Source organism: Pseudophryne corroboree, chromosome 9, assembly GCF_028390025.1.
Source record: "Pseudophryne corroboree isolate aPseCor3 chromosome 9, aPseCor3.hap2, whole genome shotgun sequence".
NCBI lineage: Eukaryota > Metazoa > Chordata > Amphibia > Anura > Myobatrachidae > Pseudophryne > Pseudophryne corroboree.
This window is the reverse complement of record NC_086452.1, coordinates 253,911,712-253,932,251: the sequence shown is the minus strand read 5'-3', so window position 1 is coordinate 253,932,251 and position 20,540 is coordinate 253,911,712. Positions and strand designations below refer to the sequence as shown.

The following is a 20,540-nucleotide window of genomic DNA, read 5'->3' as shown; positions in this document are numbered from 1 at the left end:
CAATTTTGATTTGTCCGGATTAAAGGGGGTTAGGGACATCCTTTAATCTGGAACATTTTCTGCGCATGGGTGTAACACGCAATACGCGCAAGTGTCAGTGGGTACAGCTTCCACGGACACTGCAGGTGACACAGCAAGCATCAGTGGGGCTGTTATGGCGTCCAAGGTCACAGCAAGTACCGCACATGGGCGGAAGACACAGCGAGCACAGGTGTCAGTGAGTACAGCTTCTGAGGGCACTGCAGGTGACACAGCAAGCATCAGTGGGGCTGTTATGGCGTCCAAGGTCACAGCAAGTACCGCACATGGGCGGAACACACAGCCTGAGCCTGATACCTGTTTTGCTTATAAACAGTTTTGCATACACTACTGTGTTTATTCATTAATTAATATTATACTGTAGCATATATTTTACTATTTATTGCTTTAGAAATGTTCTGAAGGTGCAAAATTAGTTTCCACCGTTAATACGGCAAAATCGATAATCCGGCACGTCACTGGAACCGAGGATGCCGGAAAATCGGTGGTGTACCTGTAGCAAACAAATGGTAGGGTGTTTCCACCATTAAAACTGCAGAGATAAGAGTAGTATGAAATGTGTTGGAGAATTAAAGACACCAGGCATTGTATGGCCAAGTGGACCTCTACGTGCTTTAAGACGGTGCTGGTAGAGAAGAGTGTGGGAGGTAGAGAAGAGTGTGGGGTAATGCAACACTATCCTTTAAAATTGTAATTTGTCAACTGACATTGAAGTATGTGAGCTGGATGGAGAGGAGAAGCCTGGTGTAACCATATTCATGTCCTTTAATGTTAATGTGCAGGAGGAGAAAAATAATAAGAATTTACTCACCGGTAATTCTATTTCTCGTAGTCCGTAGTGGATGCTGGGTACTCCGTAAGGACCATGGGGTATAGACGGGCTCCGCAGGAGACTGGGCACTCTTAAAAGAAAGATTAGGTACTATATCTGGTGTGCACTGGCTCCTCCCTCTATGCCCCTCCTCCAGACATCAGTTAGGGAAACTATGCCCGGAAGAGCTGACATTACTAGGAAAGGATTTGGAATCCAGGGTAAGACTCATACCAGCCACACCAATCACACCGTACAACTCGTGATAACTATACCCAGTTAACATTATGAACAATAACTGAGCCTCTCTCAACAGATGGCTCATACAATAACCCTTTAGTTAAGCAATAACTATATACATGTATTGCAGAGAGTCCGCACTTGGGACGGGCTCCCAGCATCCACTACGGACTACGAGAAATAGAATTACCGGTGAGTAAATTCTTATTTTCTCTGACGTCCTAGTGGATGCTGGGTACTCCGTAAGGACCATGGGGATTATACCAAAGCTCCAAAACGGGCGGGAGAGTGCGGATGACTCTGCAGCACCGAATGAGCAAACTCAAGGTCCTCCTCAGCCAGGGTATCAAACTTGTAGAATTTTGCAAAAGTGTTTGAACCCGACCAAGTAGCAGCTCGGCAAAGTTGTAAAGCCGAGACACCTCGGGCAGCCGCCCAAGAAGAGCCCACCTTCCTCGTGGAATGGGCTTTTACTGATTTAGGATGCGGCAGTCCAGCCGCAGAATGTGCAAGCTGAATGGTGCTACAGATCCAGCGAGCAATAGTCTGCTTTGAAGCAGGAGCACCCAGCTTGTTGGGTGCATGCAGGATAAATAGCGAGTCAGTTTTTCTGACTCTAGCCGTCCTGGAAACATAAAGTTTCAGGGCCCGGACTACGTCCAGCAACTTGGAATCCTCCAAGTCCCTAGTAGCCGCAGGCACCACAATAGGTTGGTTCAAATGAAACGATGATACCACCTTAGGGAGAAATTGGGGACGAGTCCTCCATTCTGCCCTTTCCATATGGGCTTTTACATGACAAAGCCGCCAATTCTGACACACGCCTAGTCCAAGCTAAGGCCAAAAGCATGACCACTTTCCACGTGAGATATTTTAGCTCCACGGTCTTAAGTGGCTCAAACCAGTGGGATTTTAGGAATCCAACACACGTTAAGATCCCAAGGTGCCACTGGAGGCACAAAAGGGGCTGAATATGCAGCACCCCTGTAACAACGTCCGAACTTCAGGCAGTGAAGCCAGTTCTTTTTGAGAGAAAAAGGGATAGGGCCGAAATCTTGGCCTTTATGGATCCTAATTTTAGGCCCATAGTCACTCCTGACTGTAGGAAGTGCAGGAATCGACCCCCCTGGAATTCCTCTGTAGGGCCTTCCTGGCCACACACCAAGCAACCTATTTTCGCCATATACAGTAAAAAAGTCTTGCTGTCACGTCTTTCCTAGCCTTTATCAGCGTAGGAATAACCATCCGGAATGCCCTTTTCCACTAGGATCCGGCGTTCAACCACCATGCCGTCCAACGCAGCCGGGGTAAGTCTTGGATCAGACAGGGTCCCTGTTGCAACATGTCCTGACTGAGAGGCAGAGGCCATGGGTCCTCTGAGAGCATTTCTTGCAGTTCCGGGTACCGAGTCCTTCTTGGCCAATCCGGAGCAAAGAATATTGTTCACACTCCTCCGTTTATTACAATTCTCAGCCCTTGGGTCTGAGAGGAAGAGGAGGGAATATATAGACCGACTGGAACACCCACGGTGTTACTAGTGCGACCACAGCTATCGCCTGAGAGTCCCTTGACCCAGCGTAAAACCTTTTTTATCTTTTTATTGAGGTGGGACGCCATGTAGTCCACCTGAGGCAGTTTACATCAATTTGCAAAACTGCGTGAAGACTTCCTGATGAAGTCACCACTTTCCCGGGTGGAGGTCGTGTCCACTCCCGAAATGAACACTGCTGACAGTGCGCTTACTTGATTCTCCGCCCAGCGAAGAATTCTGGTGGCTTCTACCCTCGCCACCCTGCTCCTTGTGCCGCCCTGGCGGTTTACATGAGCCCCTGCGGTCTGACTGGATCAGAACCGGTTGGTCGCGAAGCAGAAACTCCGCTTGACTTAGGGCTTTGTATATGGCCCTTAGTTCCAGGATATTGATGTGAAGGCAAGTCTGTTGGCTTGACCACAAACATTGGAATTTCTTCCCTGTGTAACTGCCCCCCACCCTCGGAGGCTTGCATCCGTGGTCACCAGGACCCAGTCCTGAATGCCGAATCTGCGGCCCTCGAGAAGGTGAGCACTCCGCAGCCACCACAGGAGAGACACCCTGGCCCTGGGGGATAGGGTGATTAACCGATGCATCTGAAGATGTGATCCGGACCACTTGTCCAGTAAGTTCCATTGTCCTTGCATGGAACCAGCCGAAGGGGATGGCCTCGTATGATGCCATCATCCTTCCCAGGACTCGAGTGCAGTGATGCACTGACACCTGTTTTGGTTTTCAATAGATTCCTGACCAGTGTCATGAGCTCCTGAGCTCTCTCTATCGGGAGATAAACCCTCTTCTGGTCTGTGTCTAGGATCATGCCTAGGTGAGGCAGATGAGCTGTAGGAACCAACTGCGACTTCGGAATATATAGAATCCAGTCGTGTTGCCGTTTCACTTCCAGAGAAGGTGATACGCTGTCCAGCAACTGCTCTCTTGATCTCGCTTTTATGAGGAGATCATCCAAGTATGTGATAATAGTGACACCTCGCTTCCTCAGGAGCACCATCATATCCGCCATTACCTTGGTGAAATTGGTAATGACAATCCCTTATGTCCCGATTCATTTCAGGCTTGCAATGACCGCTCTTAGCGATTCCACCTTGAACCTGAACCTTTTCAGGTATATGTTCAGGGATTTTAATTCAATATGGGTCTAACCGAACCGTCTGGTTTCGGGATTATAACATGGTCGAATAATAATACCCTCTTGTTGAAGGAGGGGACCCTTGACCACCACCTGTTGAAGATACAATTTACGAATTGCAGTTAACACTGGCTCCCTCTCTTGGGGGGAAGCCCGCCGGGTCCTCGGTGAGGGGGCATCTTCTCACAGTCCAGCCTGTATCCCTGCGATACAATTTCTATTGCCCAGGGATCTAACAGGGAGTGAACCCACTTGTGGCTGAACTTACGAAGGCGTGTCCCCACCAGGCCTGGCTCCGCCTGTGGAGCCCCAGCGACATGCGGTGGATTTTTGTAGAGGCCGGGGAGGACTTCTGTTCTTGGGGACTAGCTGTGTTGTACAGCTTCTTTCCTCTGCCCCCGGCTCTGACAAGAAAGGACGCACCTCAGACTTCCTTGTTTCTTTATTCGAAAAGCTGCATTTAATAATGTCGTGCTTTCCTAGGCTGTGCAGGAATATAAGGCAAAATATCAGAATTACCAGCTATAGCTGTGGAGACCAGGCCCGAGAACCTTTCTCCACACAATCCTCAGCCTTCCATATGCCTCTTAAGTCGGCATCATCTGTCCAATGTATATTCTACAGGACACGTCAAGCAGAAATCGACATAGCTTTTGTCTCTAGGACCCAGTATACTCATGTCCCTTTGGGCATGCTTTATAATTATATATCTATCACTTAAGACAGCATTTTAAAATATTTATATGCATACTAGGGTCTCAATCTCTGCTGATAAGGTACCTGTCCACACTGCCACAGCGCTATGAACCCATGCCGACACAATCGTCGGTCTGGGTAGTATACTAGAATGTGCACACTATCTGCAGGATCCCTGGGAATAGCTAGTGCAAACAGGACACCCAAGGGGAAGATTCTCAACACATCCTGGCCCTAGTGGGGAAAGGATACAGCCTGAGAATTCTCTTGTGGGAAGCTGCCGTCTCTTGTCTGGAGATTCCCGCTCTTTTTCCTCATGAGAGGAGGGAAATTTACCTCAGCATTCTTTCCCTTAACATGTGTACTCTCGTGTCAGGGACAGATGAGTCATCAGTGGTATGCAAATCATCTTTTATTCCAATAATCATATATTGAATATCTTTTAGCCCTCTTGGCTGTAACTTTGCATTATCGTAGTCGACAGAGGAGTTAAACTCCGTGTCGATACTTTGTTATTTTGGATAGTGAGCATAGAGAGACTCTGAAGGACTCTGTGACATAGGGACAGACCAGGGTAGATTTCCTTTCTGTTCCCTAACCTTTTGTGCAATAATTTTACCTCAGCACTTACACATATCCAAACAGGTGTCTGCGTTGTTGACGGAGACACCCTCCCACACACTTATCCGCTCTATCACCTCCTTAGAGGAGCCTTTTACCTCAGACATGTCGACACACGCGTATCGACACACCACACACACAGGGGATGCTCTATTTGAAGACAGTTCCCCCACCAGGCCCTTTGGAGAGACAGAGAGAGAGTATGCCAGCACACACCACAGCGCTATATAATACAGGGATGTACACTATACTGAGTGATTTTTCCCCTATAGCAGCTTATATACACAGTTTTGCGCCTAAATTTATGTGCCCCCCCTCTCTTTTTTACCCTTTGTGTACCAGGATACTGCAGGGGAGAGCCTGGGGAGCTTCCTTCCAGCTGAGCTGTGAAGAGAAAATGGCGCCGGTGTGCTGAGGAAGAAGGCCCCGCCCCCTCAGCGGCGGGCTTCTGTCCTTTTATGTACTTTAATGGCGGGGGTTAATGCACATATACAGTTTATCAGACTGTATTATGTGCTTTTCGCCAAGTAAGGTAATCTAATTGCTGCCCAGGGCGCCCCCCCCCCCCAGCGCCCTGCACCCATCAGTGACCGGAGTGTGTGGTGTGCTAAGGGAGCAATGGCGCACAGCTGCAGTGCTGTGCGCTACCTTAATGAAGACCGGAGTCTTCAGCCGCCGATTTTCAACTTCTCTTCGTTCTTCTGGCTCTGCAAGGGGGACGGCGGCGCGGCTCCGGGACCGGACGACCGAGGACTGGGCCTGTGTTCGATCCCTCTGGAGCTAATGGTGTCCAGTAGCCTTAGAAGCCCAAGCTAGCTGCAAGCAGGTAGGTTCGCTTCTCTCCCCTCAGTCCCACGTAGCAGTGAGTCTGTTGCCAGCAGATCTCACTGAAAATAAAAAACCTAACAAATACTTTCTTTTCTAGGAAGCTCAGGAGAGCCCCTAGGGTGCATCCAGCTCTGGCCGGGCACAGATACTAACTGAGGTCTGGAGGAGGGGCATAGAGGGAGGAGCCAGTGCACACCAGATATAGTACCTAATCTTTCTTTTAAGAGTGCCCAGTCTCCTGCGGAGCCCGTCTATACCCCATGGTCCTTACGGAGTACCCAGCATCCACTAGGACGTCAGAGAAAAGGAGGTATATTTTTATAAGAGAAGGTCTGGCAACCAAATTATTCAATAAGATCTGTTGCTGCATTTGTCTATAGCTACGTATATATGGGATGTAGTTAAAATGCCACCAGACAGTATCCCAGCAGTCAAATCCCAATGGAGCTCGGGATCCCGGCATCAAAATGCAGACGCCTGGAATCCTGAACGTTCTTTTAGAGGGACGCGCTCGTGTTCTGCCGCGGTGGGAGGGAGGTTAGGTTTAGGCATTAAAAGGAGGGCTAGGGTTAGGGTGCAGGGACGGGAACTGGATGGTTAGCTACTGGGGAGGGGGGGGGGTTAGGGTTAGGCACCAAGCGGGGAGGTTAGGGTTAGGCACCAAGAGGGGAGGGTTAGGTTTAGGCCGTGGGGAAGGGAGGGTTAGGGTTAGGCACCACTGGGTAGTGTTAAGGCACCACTGAGGAGGGTTAGGGTTAGGCACCCACAAGGGAGGGTTAGGGTAGGGGGCAGGGGAGGGTTAGGGTTTTCTGGGGAGCTGAAGAAGTCCATAGAAGCCATGGTTTTGCACATGCACAGTACCACCACCGCTACTGCGCTTGTGCTGGTCTGGCACCTGTCAGCTACATTGTATGGGTGCCGGGACACAGCCGGTGGCGGGAACAGGCAGCGGGGACAAAGTAGCAGGGACCCGACAACACGGACAGCGGCAGCCCTCCTCCTCAATTGAGTACAATATACAGTACATATGTATTAATGAAAGCTTTTTTTATTTAATCAACATATTGCTTACGTATTGTTGCCTTAAACATACTCTATAATGAAATCTTATTATTAAATAGGGCTGTGTACATAAATGCGCGATGATCCATAACAACCAAATTTTTATTTTTCTAGAGTACAATAGTTCAGATTTGGACTATTTAATAAATACATGTGTGGCACACTTCATATTTTTTAAGTATTTTCATGTTATTAGTTGGTAAGAAGACAAAAATTGTATTTATTATTTTATATAAATATTACACAGACTAACACTCCAATATACACCAAAGATACTTTGTCAAGGTGCCCTCCTAGTTGTCAGAGACATCAATAAACGTAGTTATATAAATATACGTAGTTATATAAATAAACGTAGTTATATAAATAGGGTAACAAAGTATATACTGCTGCACCTTTGTATGATGTCCACATGAACCATCAGGGTCATATACTGTATGTATGTGTAAATCTGACTCTGATACCAGCCAGTACCGCCTCAGCAACTGACAGCGCCAAATGTCACAGGTATTTATGATACTTTGAGGAAAAGTAAAATGTAGGAAATTCTATTCAACTTTCATTAGTACATTAGCTCCATAGGACTGTCTAACAATGACATAAATGACATAAATCTTTTATCAATTACCAGATGCCAGTGTCTTGTAGCTGTCTCCTTTAGGAGGAAGGTTTATTCCATCCTTCAACCAGTGGACTGCTGGTTGCGGAACACCATATGTAGTACAGGGAATTATAGCAGATGACAATTTATTCACAAAAATATTTGACACTTCATCAGCAATGGATGATGGTACTGAAGATAAAACAAAAGACACATCATAGTATTCTTAAATTTCATAGAACAAATACTTGGTATTGTAAAGACAGATCACTACATTTGTTTGTGATTAGAATAATACATTTATAACCTTTTTTCCTTCAGTACACTAATGAAGAAAATAGTTGTTTTAGAAAATGTTCTACTTAATCATCTTCCTTGTACAAAAAATGAGGCTCATTCTTCTCAAAACAAAAAACCCCATAGAGATCAGAGCTAGACATGGGGTTGTTTGGGTTCAAAATTTACATCGGGCACTATGGTGACAGCTGTCACAGAGGCTACAGCAGGGGCGGGCAATTAATATCTCTAGGGGGCCAGATGAAAAATCTGAACTGTGTTGGAGGGCCGAACCAATGATAACTTGAACTTAATTATGCTCAATATTAATTTTCTCCCATTAGAAAAACGAACTATTATATTATCACTGCTACGCAGTACACAATGTAGGGTACAAACACATACACATAATTATTATTATTTTTTTATGTACAGGGGATATAATGTGTAACTGCCCAGGATCTCTATATTGGGGGTAGGAGAACGGTCCTCTAGTCAGCAACGTCACATACAGTACGTGCTGGCCCCAGACAGTGATCTTGCTGTGTGCAGTTGTCACACAGCATGGTGCTGACTGAGCGGCGCGCTGTCAGGCAAGGAAGGACGACGGACGTATCAGGAGGTGCCTTGGGAACATGCTGGCGGTGACTGACAGGGGAGGCTGGCAATGGGGAACGATTGTGTCCTGCAGGATGCGCTGTGAGTCACTCGTCCTGTGTGCGCCTCAGCCAATAGCATTTCAGTATTGGCTGAGGCACACACAGGACTGAGATACACAGCGCGTCCTGCAGGACCTGAGCATATTTAAAAAGTGAGTCCCTTGTGCGCTGTAGCGCATAAAAATAAACATATCCATGGTGCAGGGAGCGTGTGGGCGGAGAGCCTACGCGGGCCGGACAGGGATTGCCAAAGGGCCGTATGTGGCCCGCGGGCCGTACTTTGCCCAGGTCTGGGCTACAGGCTGCATCTAGCCCTTGGACTGCCGTTAACTAGCACTGTCTTAAGTTATTAAAAAAAATGTAACATTTTGAAGTATTAAGATACTCTATGGAAAACTAATACATATAGAGGGAGAGAGCGCATAAAGTTTTATAAGGTTTTATTACAATTTAAAAAATATAAAAAAGTTTTTCCTTAATTGCAATATTAATACATGCATATATTACTAAAGTGCTAATTAAACCAATCAATCTATATTCATTGTGCTGCTAACACATATAAATCATTAGTCATCCGTTAATATCGAGTCCACTTAGTCCATAGATTTAAATTTGGTGACAACTGCCACTCAGTATCAAACACAAGTTCCAGAGTCCCTTTTGTGTTTACTCAAATTGATACTTTGTAATTATGTCCCACACATGAGAGAATCACTCATAGAATTGAACTGTGGTATTTAGAATGAATATATGCTGCAGCATTAATTAAGTTTTACTCTGAAAAGCCATTCATCTGTAGGTTTCACATGTGCTGATTATTTTTTGGTGTGCGTAAATTCACTTAACCAAGTGTTGCATCAGATTTTGCAGAAATATTTTTTATGGTCTGTCACAAGCAATGTTTCTCACCTCACTGCGGACCGGGTGTAAGCTTTCCCCGTTACTTTTGAGCCACTCAGAGCCGTAACATACCTCCGCTGTCAGCTCTATTTTCCCTGTGTTGCTCCGTCCGCTTGAGTCAGATGAATCAGACCCGATGAGAGCTCCCAGTCACGGCCACGTCTTGCTCACACTCCCCGTTTTTTCCCCGATGTGCGTCCAACTTCTCTCTGCCGGAGATCATATGATGTGGTTGGTAGGGGAGGGGGGGGTAGATAGACGTACCGCCGGACTTTAAACCCACTGGGGCTGCAATGCTTCTCACCTCCGGACTGCAGGTACACAGATGGATGGCTGCCAGACCTCACAAATCACCAGCTTCTGCAACAGTGCAGTCTGTATCAGCGTTTCTCCGTTGTGATATTCTAACGGTTTCCTCATCTTCTGAGGAAACCGTTAGAATATCACAACGGAGAAACGCGTTAAGAGTGCCATACTCTTGTGCTTTTAAAACCAATTTGGGACTCTGATACAGACTGCACTGTTGCAGAAGCTGGTGATTTGTGAGGTCTGGCAGCCATCCGTCTGTGTACCTGCAGTCCGGAGGTGAGAAGCATTGCAGCCCCAGTGGGTTTAAAGTCCGGCGGTACGTCTATCTACCCCCCCCTCCCCTACCAACCACATCATATGATCTCCGGCAGAGAGAAGTTGGACGCACATCGGGGAAAAAACGGGGAGTGTGAGCAAGACGTGGCCGTGACTGGGAGCTCTCATCGGGTCTGATTCATCTGACTCAAGCGGACGGAGCAACACAGGGAAAATAGAGCTGACAGCGGAGGTATGTTACGGCTCTGAGTGGCTCAAAAGTAACGGGGAAAGCTTACACCCGGTCCGCAGTGAGGTGAGAAACATTGCTTGTGACAGACCATATAAAATATTTCTGCAAAATCTGATGCAACACTTGGTTAAGTGAATTTACGCACACCAAAAAATAATCAGCACATGTGAAACCTACAGATGAATGGCTTTTCAGAGTAAAACTTAATTAATGCTGCAGCATATATTCATTCTAAATACCACAGTTCAATTCTATGAGTGATTCTCTCATGTGTGGGACATAATTACAAAGTATCAATTTGAGTAAACACAAAAGGGACTCTGGAACTTGTGTTTGATACTGAGTGGCAGTTGTCACCAAATTTAAATCTATGGACTAAGTGGACTCGATATTAACGGATGACTAATGATTTATATGTGTTAGCAGCACAATGAATATAGATTGATTGGTTTAATTAGCACTTTAGTAATATATGCATGTATTAATATTGCAATTAAGGAAAAACTTTTTTATATTTTTTAAATTGTAATAAAACCTTATAAAACTTTATGCGCTCTCTCCCTCTATATGTATTAGTTATGTTTAATCTTGGGTAATACTTCAGATTACCAAGTGGGAGCTGCTTGTAGTTTTATATTTTTTAATGTTTTTTGACTAGTCTAATATATTAGGAAAGTACTTTGCGCCCGAATTAATATAGACACACAGTAGTGATAAAAATTCTTTGTTACACGTCTGTGTGCCTGTATATAATTTTAGTAATTCTATGGAAAACTATTGCATGTTTCTTTAATGTCAATATTAAACCAAGTTTCTATATAACATCCTTACCTAGTACTGACAGATAAACCTCACTTTCATCATGCCCAGCATCATTTGAAGCAGTACACACATATGACCCTGTGTCATCTATAGTTGGAGAGATGATCAAGAGTGATCCGGAAGACAGAAGTCTACAAAAACAACTAGAAGTTATTCATACTTAGTAACAATTATTTACATATTATGTTTTGAACATTAAACAGCAAAGATACACACATTTATACTAAAAGAAAGCAACAAGAGTCACAAATGAGAAAAACTACCTATCACACCCTAACGGAATGTCATTATTACACTGAAACCAAAAATTCAGATTGAATAGAAACAAATATACAAGAACCTTAGCGCAACAGAGAAAGCAGCCCTGGGCTCCAATGCTCAAGGTGACACTTGCACCTCTAATAGCACCTGTACCACCTAGTGATGAGCGGGTTCGGTTCCTCGGAATCTGAACCCCCCCGAACTTCACCCATTTTACACGGTTCCGAGGCAGACTCGGATCCTCCCGCCTTGCTCGGTCAACCCGAGCGCGCCCGAACGGTCATCATCCCGCTGTCGTATTCTTGCGAGATTCGTATTCTATATAAGGAGCCGCGCGTCGCCGCCTTTTTCACTTGTGCATTGGAGATGATAGGGAGAGGACGTGCAGCGTTCTCTCAGTTGTGTTCAGTGTGCTGCAAATATCTGTGCTCAGTGTGCTGCAAATATCTGTGCTCAGTTTGCTTGCAAATATCTGTGCTCAGTGTGCTGAAAATATCTACGTTCTCTGCCTGAAAAACGCTCCATATCTGTGCTGCATTGTAGTATATAGTAGGAGGACAGTGCAGAATTTTGCTGACCAGTGACCACCAGTATTATATCAGTACGGTACAGTAGTCCACTGCTCTACCTACCTCTGTGTCGTCAAGTATACTATCCATCCATACCTGTGGTGCATTTTAGTTGTGCGCAGTATATATAGTAGGAGGACAGTGCATAATTTTGCTGACCACCAGTATATAATATATAGCAGTACGGTACAGTAGTCCACTGCTCTACCTACCTCTGTGTCGTCAAGTATACTATCCATCCATACCTGTGGTGCATTTAAGTTGTGCGCAGAATATATAGTAGGAGGACAGTGCATAATTGTGCTGACCACCAGTATATAATATATAGCAGTACGGTACAGAAGTCCACTGCTCTACCTACCTCTGTGTCGTCAAGTATACTATCCATCCATACCTGTGGTGCATTTAAGTTGTGCGCAGTATATATAGTAGGAGGACAGTGCATAATTGTGCTGACCACCAGTATATAATATATAGCAGTACGGTACAGTAGTCCACTGCTCTACCTACCTCTGTGTCGTCAAGTATACTATCCATCCATACCTGTGGTGCATTTAAGTTGTGCGCAGTATATATAGTAGGAGGACAGTGCATAATTGTGCTGACCACCAGTATATAATATATAGCAGTACGGTACAGTAGTCCACTGCTCTACCTACCTCTGTGTCGTCAAGTATACTATCCATCCATACCTGTGGTGCATTTAAGTTGTGCGCAGTATATATAGTAGGAGGACAGTGTATAATTGTGCTGACCACCAGTATATAATATAACGCAGTACGGTACAGTAGTCCACTGCTCTACCTACCTCTGTGTCATCAAGTATACTATCCATCCATACCTGTGGTGCATTTAAGTTGTGCGCAGTATATATAGTAGGAGGACAGTGCATAATTGTGTTGACCACCAGTATATAATATATAGCAGTACGATACAGTAGTCCACTGCTCTACCTACCTCTGTGTCGTCAAGTATACTATCCATCCATACCTGTGGTGCATTTAAGTTGTGCGCAGTATATATAGTAGGAGGACAGTGCATAATTGTGCTGACCACCAGTATATAACATATAGCAGTACGGTACAGTAGTCCACTGCTCTACCTACCTCTGTGTCGTCAAATATACTATCCATCCATACCTGTGGTGCATTTAAGTTGTGCGCAGTATATATAGTAGGAGGACAGTGCATAATTGTGTTGACCACCAGTATATAATATATAGCAGTACGGTACAGTAGTCCACTGCTCTACCTACCTCTGTGTCGTCAAGTATACTATCCATCCATACCTGTGGTGCATTTAAGTTGTGCGCAGTATATATAGTAGGAGGACAGTGCATAATTGTGCTGACCACCAGTATATAACATATAGCAGTACGGTACAGTAGTCCACTGCTCTACCTACCTCTGTGTCGTCAAATATACTATCCATCCATACCTGTGGTGCATTTAAGTTGTGCGCAGTATATATAGTAGGAGGACAGTGCATAATTTTTCTGACCACCAGTATATAATATATAGCAGTACGGTACAGTAGGCCATTGCTATTGATATATTACCGGCATATAATTCCACACATTAAAAAATGGAGAACAAAAATGTGGAGGGTAAAATAGGGAAAGATCAAGATCCACTTCCACCTCATGCTGAAGCTGCTGCCACTAGTCATGGCCGAGACAATGAAATGCCATCAGTTCAGTAAAATGACCCAAAAATCAAAATTAAAAGCGTCTGATGAGAAGCATAAACTTGCCAATATGCCATTTACGACACGGAGTGGCAAGGAACGGCTAAGGCCCTGGCCTATGTTCATGGTTCAGATTCACATGAGGATGGAAGCACTCATCCTCTCGCTAGAAAACTGCAGTGCCACTCCTTGATGGGCCAGGTGTTTGTGTCGGCCACTTGGGTCGCTTAGCTTAGCCATCCAGCGACCTTGGTGCACCTCTTTTTTTCTTTGCATCATGTGCTGTTTGGGGACTATTTTTTAAATCTGCCATCCTGTCTGACACTGCAGTGCCACTCCTAGATGAGCCAGGTGTTTGTGTCGGCCACTTGGGTCGCTTAGCTCAGTCATCCAGCGACCTCGGTGCAAATTTTAGGACTAAAAATAATATTGTGAGGTGTGAGGTGTTAAGAATAGACTGGAAATGAGTGGAAATTATGGTTATTGAGGTTAATAATACTATGGGATCAAAATGACCCCCAAATTCTATGATTTAAGCTGTTTTTGAGGGGTTTTTTTGTAAAAAAACACCCGAATCCAAACACACCCGAATTCGACAAAAACTTTTCAGGGAGGTTTTGCCAAAAAAGCGTCCGAATCCACAACACAGCCGCGGAACCGAATCCAAAACCAAAACACAAAACCCGAAAAATGTCCGGTGCACATCACTAGTACCACCTTGTCCGTTACTTTGTACGAAAAAATAAGAATTTACTTACCGATAATTCTATTTCTCGTAGTCCGTAGTGGATGCTGGGAACTCCGTAAGGACCATGGGGAATAGCGGCTCCGCAGGAGACTGGGCACAAAAGTAAAGCTTTAGGACTACCTGGTGTGCACTGGCTCCTCCCCCTATGACCCTCCTCCAAGCCTCAGTTAGGATACTGTGCCCGGACGAGCGTACACAATAAGGAAGGATTTTGAATCCCGGGTAAGACTCATACCAGCCACACCAATCACACCGTACAACCTGTGATCTGAACCCAGTTAACAGCATGATAACAGCGGAGCCTCTGAAAAGATGGCTCACAACAACAAAAACCCGATTTTTGTAACAGCAACTATGTACAAGTATTGCAGACAATCCGCACTTGGGATGGGCGCCCAGCATCCACTACGGACTACGAGAAATAGAATTATCGGTAAGTAAATTCTTATTTTCTCTGACGTCCTAGTGGATGCTGGGAACTCCGTAAGGACCATGGGGATTATACCAAAGCTCCCAAACGGGCGGGAGAGTGCGGATGACTCTGCAGCACCGAATGAGAGAACTCCAGGTCCTCCTCAGCCAGGGTATCAAATTTGTAGAATTTAGCAAACGTGTTTGCCCCTGACCAAGTAGCTGCTCGGCAAAGTTGTAAAGCCGAGACCCCTCGGGCAGCCGCCCAAGATGAGCCCACCTTCCTTGTGGAATGGGCTTTTACAGATTTAGGCTGTGGCAGGCCTGCCACAGAATGTGCAAGCTGAATTGTACTACAAATCCAACGAGCAATAGTCTGCTTAGAAGCAGGAGCACCCAGCTTGTTGGGTGCATACAGGATAAACAGCGAGTCAGATTTTCTGACTCCAGCCGTCCTGGAAACATATATTCTCAGGGCCCTGACTACATCCAGCAACTTGGAGTCCTCCAAGTCCCTAGTAGCCGCAGGTACCACAATAGGCTGGTTCAGGTGAAACGCTGAAACAACCTTAGGGAGAAATTGAGGACGAGTCCTCAATTCTGCCCTGTCCGTATGAAAAATTAGGTAAGGGCTTTTATAGGATAAAGCCGCCAATTCTGACACACGCCTGGCCGAAGCCAGGGCCAACAGCATTACCACTTTCCATGTGAGATATTTTAAGTCCACAGTGGTGAGTGGTTCAAACAAATGTGATTTTAGGAACCCCAAAACTACATTGAGATCCCAAGGTGCCACTGGAGGCACAAAAGGAGGCTGTATATGCAGTACCCCCTTGACAAACGTCTGAACTTCAGGAACTGAAGCCAGTTCTTTCTGGAAGAAAATCGACAGGGCCGAAATTTGAACCTTAATGGACCCTAATTTTAGGCCCATAGACAGTCCTGTTTGCAGGAAATGCAGGAAACGACCCAGTTGAAATTCCTCTGTAGGGGCCTTCCTGGCCTCGCACCACGCAACATATTTACGCCAAATACGGTGATAATGTTGTGCGGTTACATCCTTCCTGGCTTTGATCAGGGTAGGGATGACTTCATCCGGAATGCCTTTTTCCTTCAGGATCCGGCGTTCAACCGCCATGCCGTCAACGCAGCCGCGGTAAGTCTTGGAACAGACAGGGTCCCTGCTGGAGCAGGTCCCTTCTTAGAGGTAGAGGCCACGGGTCCTCTGTGAGCATCTCTTGAAGTTCCGGGTACCAAGTCCTTCTTGGCCAATCCGGAGCCACGAGTATAGTTCTTACTCCTCTCCGTCTTATAATTCTCAGTACCTTGGGTATGAGAGGCAGAGGAGGGAACACATACACTGACTGGTACACCCATGGTGTTACCAGAGCGTCCACAGCTATTGCCTGAGGGTCCCTTGACCTGGCGCAATACCTGTCTAGTTTTTTGTTGAGGCGGGACGCCATCATGTCCACCTTTGGTTTTTCCCAACGGTTCACAATCATGTGGAAGACTTCTGGATGAAGTCCCCACTCTCCCGGGTGGAGGTCGTGCCTGCTGAGGAAGTCTACTTCCCAGTTGTCCACTCCCGGAATGAACACTGCTGACAGTGCTATCACATGATTTTCCGCCCAGCGAAGAATCCTTGCAGCTTCTGCCATTGCCCTCCTGCTTCTTGTGCGCCCTGTCTGTTTACGTGGGCGACTGCCGTGATGTTGTCTGACTGGATCAGCACCGGCTTACCTTGAAGCAGAGGTCTTGCTAGGCTTAGAGCATTGTAGACGGCCCTTAGCTCCAGGATATTTATGTGAAGTGATGTCTCCAGGCTTGACCACAAGCCCTGGAAATTTCTTCCCTGTGTGACTGCTCCCCAGCCTCTCAGGCTGGCATCCATGGTCACCAGGACCCAGTCCTGAATGCCGAATCTGCGGCCCTCTAGAAGATGAGCACTCTGCAACCACCACAGGAGAGACACCCTTGTCTTTGGTGACAAGATTATCCGCTGATGCATCTGAAGATGCGACCCGGACCATTTGTCTAGCAGATCCCACTGGAAGGTTCTTGCGTGGAATCTGCCGAATGGAATTGCTTCGTAGGAAGCCACCATTTTTACCAGGACCCTTGTGCATTGATGCACTGAGACTTGGCCTGGTTTTAGGAGATTTCTGACTAGCTCGGATAACTCCCTGGCTTTCTCCTCCGGGAGAAAAACCTTTTTCTGGACTGTGTCCAGGATCATCCCTAGGAATAGAAGGCGTGTCGTCGGGATCAGCTGCGATTTTGGAATATTGAGAATCCAACCGTGCTGCCGCAACACTATCTGAGATAGTCCTACCCCGACTTCCAACTGTTCCCTTGATCTTGCCCTTATCAGGAGATCGTCCAAGTAAGGGATAACTAAAACTCCCTTCCTTCGAAGGAGTATCATCATTTCGGCCATTACCTTGGTAAAGACCCGGGGTGTCGTGGACAAGCCAAACGGCAGCGTCTGAAACTGATAATGACAATTCTGTACCACAAACCTGAGGTACCCTTGGTGAGAAGGGTAAATTGGGACATGTAGGTAAGCATCTTTGATGTCCAGAGACACCATATAATCCCCTTCTTCCAGGTTTGCAATCACTGCTCTGAGTGACTCCATCTTGAATTTGAACCTCTGTATGTAAGTGTTCAAGGATTTTAGATTTAAAATTGGTCTCACCGAGCCGTCCGTCTTCTTGCAGAAATGGACAGCGCGCTAACTCTTGATGCCAGTCGGCAAATATCCCTCTGCGCATCACGCATATATAAAAATGCATCTTTTAAATGCTCTATAGTCAGTAATATACTGTCCCTATCTAGGGTATCAATATTTTCAGTCAGGGAATCCGACCACGCCACCCCAGCACTGCACATCCAGGCTGAGGCGATTGCTGGTCGCAGTATAACACCCGTGTGAGTGTATATACATTTTAGGATATTCTCCTGCTTTCTGTCGGCAGGTTCCTTTAGGGCGGCCGTATCAGGAGAGGGTAGTGCCACCTGTTTAGACAAGCATGTGAGCGCTTTATCCACCCTAGGGGGTGTTTCCCAACGTGCCCTATCCTCTGGCGGGAAAGGGTATGATGCCAATAACCTTTTAGGAATTATCAGTTTTTTATCGGGGGAAACCCACGCCTCATCACACACTTCATTTAATTCCTCGGATACAGGAAAAACTACAGGCAGTTTTTTCTCACCAAACATAATACCCTTTTTAGTAGAGATGAGCGCCTGAAATTTTTCGGGTTTTGTGTTTTGGTTTTGGGTTCGGTTCCGCGGCCGTGTTTTGGGTTCGAACGCGTTTTGGCAAAACCTCACCGAATTTTTTTTGTCGGATTCGGGTGTGTTTTGGATTCGGGTGTTTTTTTCAAAAAACACTAAAAAACAGCTTAAATCATAGAATTTGGGGGTCATTTTGATCCCAAAGTATTATTAACCTCAAAAACCATAATTTACACTCATTTTCAGTCTATTCTGAATACCTCACACCTCACAATATTATTTTTAGTCCTAAAATTTGCACCGAGGTCGCTGTGTGAGTAAGATAAGCGACCCTAGTGGCCGACACAAACACCGGGCCCATCTAGGAGTGGCACTGCAGTGTCACGCAGGATGTCCCTTCCAAAAAACCCTCCCCAAACAGCACATGACGCAAAGAAAAAAAGAGGCGCAATGAGGTAGCTGTGTGAGTAAGATTAGCGACCCTAGTGGCCGACACAAACACCGGGCCCATCTAGGAGTGGCACTGCAGTGTCACGCAGGATGGCCCTTCCAAAAAACCCTCCCCAAACAGCACATGACGCAAAGAAAAAAAGAGGCGCAATGAGGTAGCTGTGTGAGTAAGATTAGCGACCCTAGTGGCCGACACAAACACCGGGCCCATCTAGGAGTGGCACTGCAGTGTCACGCAGGATGTCCCTTCCAAAAAACCCTCCCCAAACAGCACATGACGCAAAGAAAAAAAGAGGCGCAATGAGGTAGCTGTGTGAGTAAGATTAGCGACCCTAGTGGCCGACACAAACACCGGGCCCATCTAGGAGTGGCACTGCAGTGTCACGCAGGATGGCCCTTCCAAAAAACCCTCCCCAAACAGCACATGACGCAAAGAAAAAAAGAGGCGCAATGAGGTAGCTGTGTGAGTAAGATTAGCGACCCTAGTGGCCGACACAAACACCGGGCCCATCTAGGAGTGGCACTGCAGTGTCACGCAGGATGGCCCTTCCAAAAAACCCTCCCCAAACAGCACATGACGCAAAGAAAAAAAGAGGCGCAATGAGGTAGCTGTGTGAGTAAGATTAGCGACCCTAGTGGCCGACACAAACACCGGGCCCATCTAGGAGTGGCACTGCAGTGTCACGCAGGATGGCCCTTCCAAAAAACCGTCCCCAAACAGCACATGACGCAAAGAAAAAAAGAGGCGCAATGAGGTAGCTGTGTGAGTAAGATTAGCGACCCTAGTGGCCGACACAAACACCGGGCCCATCTAGGAGTGGCACTGCAGTGTCACGCAGGATGTCCCTTCCAAAAAACCCTCCCCAAACAGCACATGACGCAAAGAAAAAAAGAGGCGCAATGAGGTAGCTGTGTGAGTAAGATTAGCGACCCTAGTGGCCGACACAAACACCGGGCCCATCTAGGAGTGGCACTGCAGTGTCACGCAGGATGTCCCTTCCAAAAAACCCTCCCCAAACAGCACATGACGCAAAGAAAAAAAGAGGCGCAATGAGGTAGCTGACTGTGTGAGTAAAATTAGCGACCCTAGTGGCCGACACAAACACCGGGCCCATCTAGGAGTGGCACTGCAGTGTCACGCAGGATGTCCCTTCCAAAAAAACCCTCCCCAATCAGCACATGATGCAAAGAAAAAGAAAAGAAAAAAGAGGTGCAAGATGGAATTGTCCTTGGGCCCTCCCACCCACCCTTATGTTGTATAAACAAAACAGGACATGCACACTTTAACCAACCCATCATTTCAGTGACAGGGTCTGCCACACGACTGTGACTGATATGACGGGTTGGTTTGGACCCCCCCCAAAAAAGAAGCAATTAATCTCTCCTTGCACAAACTGGCTCTACAGAGGCAAGATGTCCACCTCATCTTCACCCTCCGATATATCACTGTGTACATCCCCCTCCTCACAGATTATCAATTCGTCCCCACTGGAATCCACCATCTCAGCTCCCTGTGTACTTTGTGGAGGCAATTGCTGCTGGTCAATGTCTCCGCGGAGGAATTGATTATAATTCATTTTAATGAACATCATCTTCTCCACATTTTCTGGATGTAACCTCGTACGCCGATTGCTGACAAGGTGAGCGGCGGCACTAAACACTCTTTCGGAGTACACACTTGTGGGAGGGCAACTTAGGTAGAATAAAGCCAGTTTGTGCAAGGGCCTCCAAATTGCCTCTTTTTCCTGCCAGTATAAGTACGGACTGTGTGACGTGCCTACTTGGATGCGGTCACTCATATAATCCTCCACCATTCTATCAATGTTGAGAGAATCATATGCAGTGACAGTAGACGACATGTCCGTAATCGTTGTCAGGTCCTTCAGTCCGGACCAGATGTCAGCATCAGCAGTCGCTCCAGACTGCCCTGCATCACCGCCAGCGGGTGGGCTCGGAATTCTGAGCCTTTTCCTCGCACCCCCAGTTGCGGGAGAATGTGAAGGAGGAGATGTTGACAGGTCGCGTTCCGCTTGACTTGACAATTTTGTCACCAGCAGGTCTTTCAACCCCAGCAGACCTGTGTCTGCCGGAAAGAGAGATCCAAGGTAGGCTTTAAATCTAG

At 46.5% G+C, this 20,540-nt stretch overlaps 1 protein-coding gene across 3 annotated transcripts in view; it reads right to left on the bottom strand.

Annotated features, from left to right (window-relative positions):
• Positions 1-20,540, bottom strand: part of HMCN1 (hemicentin 1) — a 1,072,092-nt gene that overhangs the window by 360,208 nt on the left and 691,344 nt on the right. For all 3 annotated transcript variants that reach the window (XM_063940215.1, XM_063940214.1, XM_063940213.1), the window contains 2 exons: positions 11,060-11,181; positions 7,604-7,768 (listed from right to left, as the gene is read on the bottom strand). In XM_063940215.1, the coding sequence (XP_063796285.1) occupies positions 7,604-7,768; positions 11,060-11,181 (287 nt within the window). The remainder of the gene's footprint in view (positions 1-7,603; positions 7,769-11,059; positions 11,182-20,540) is intronic.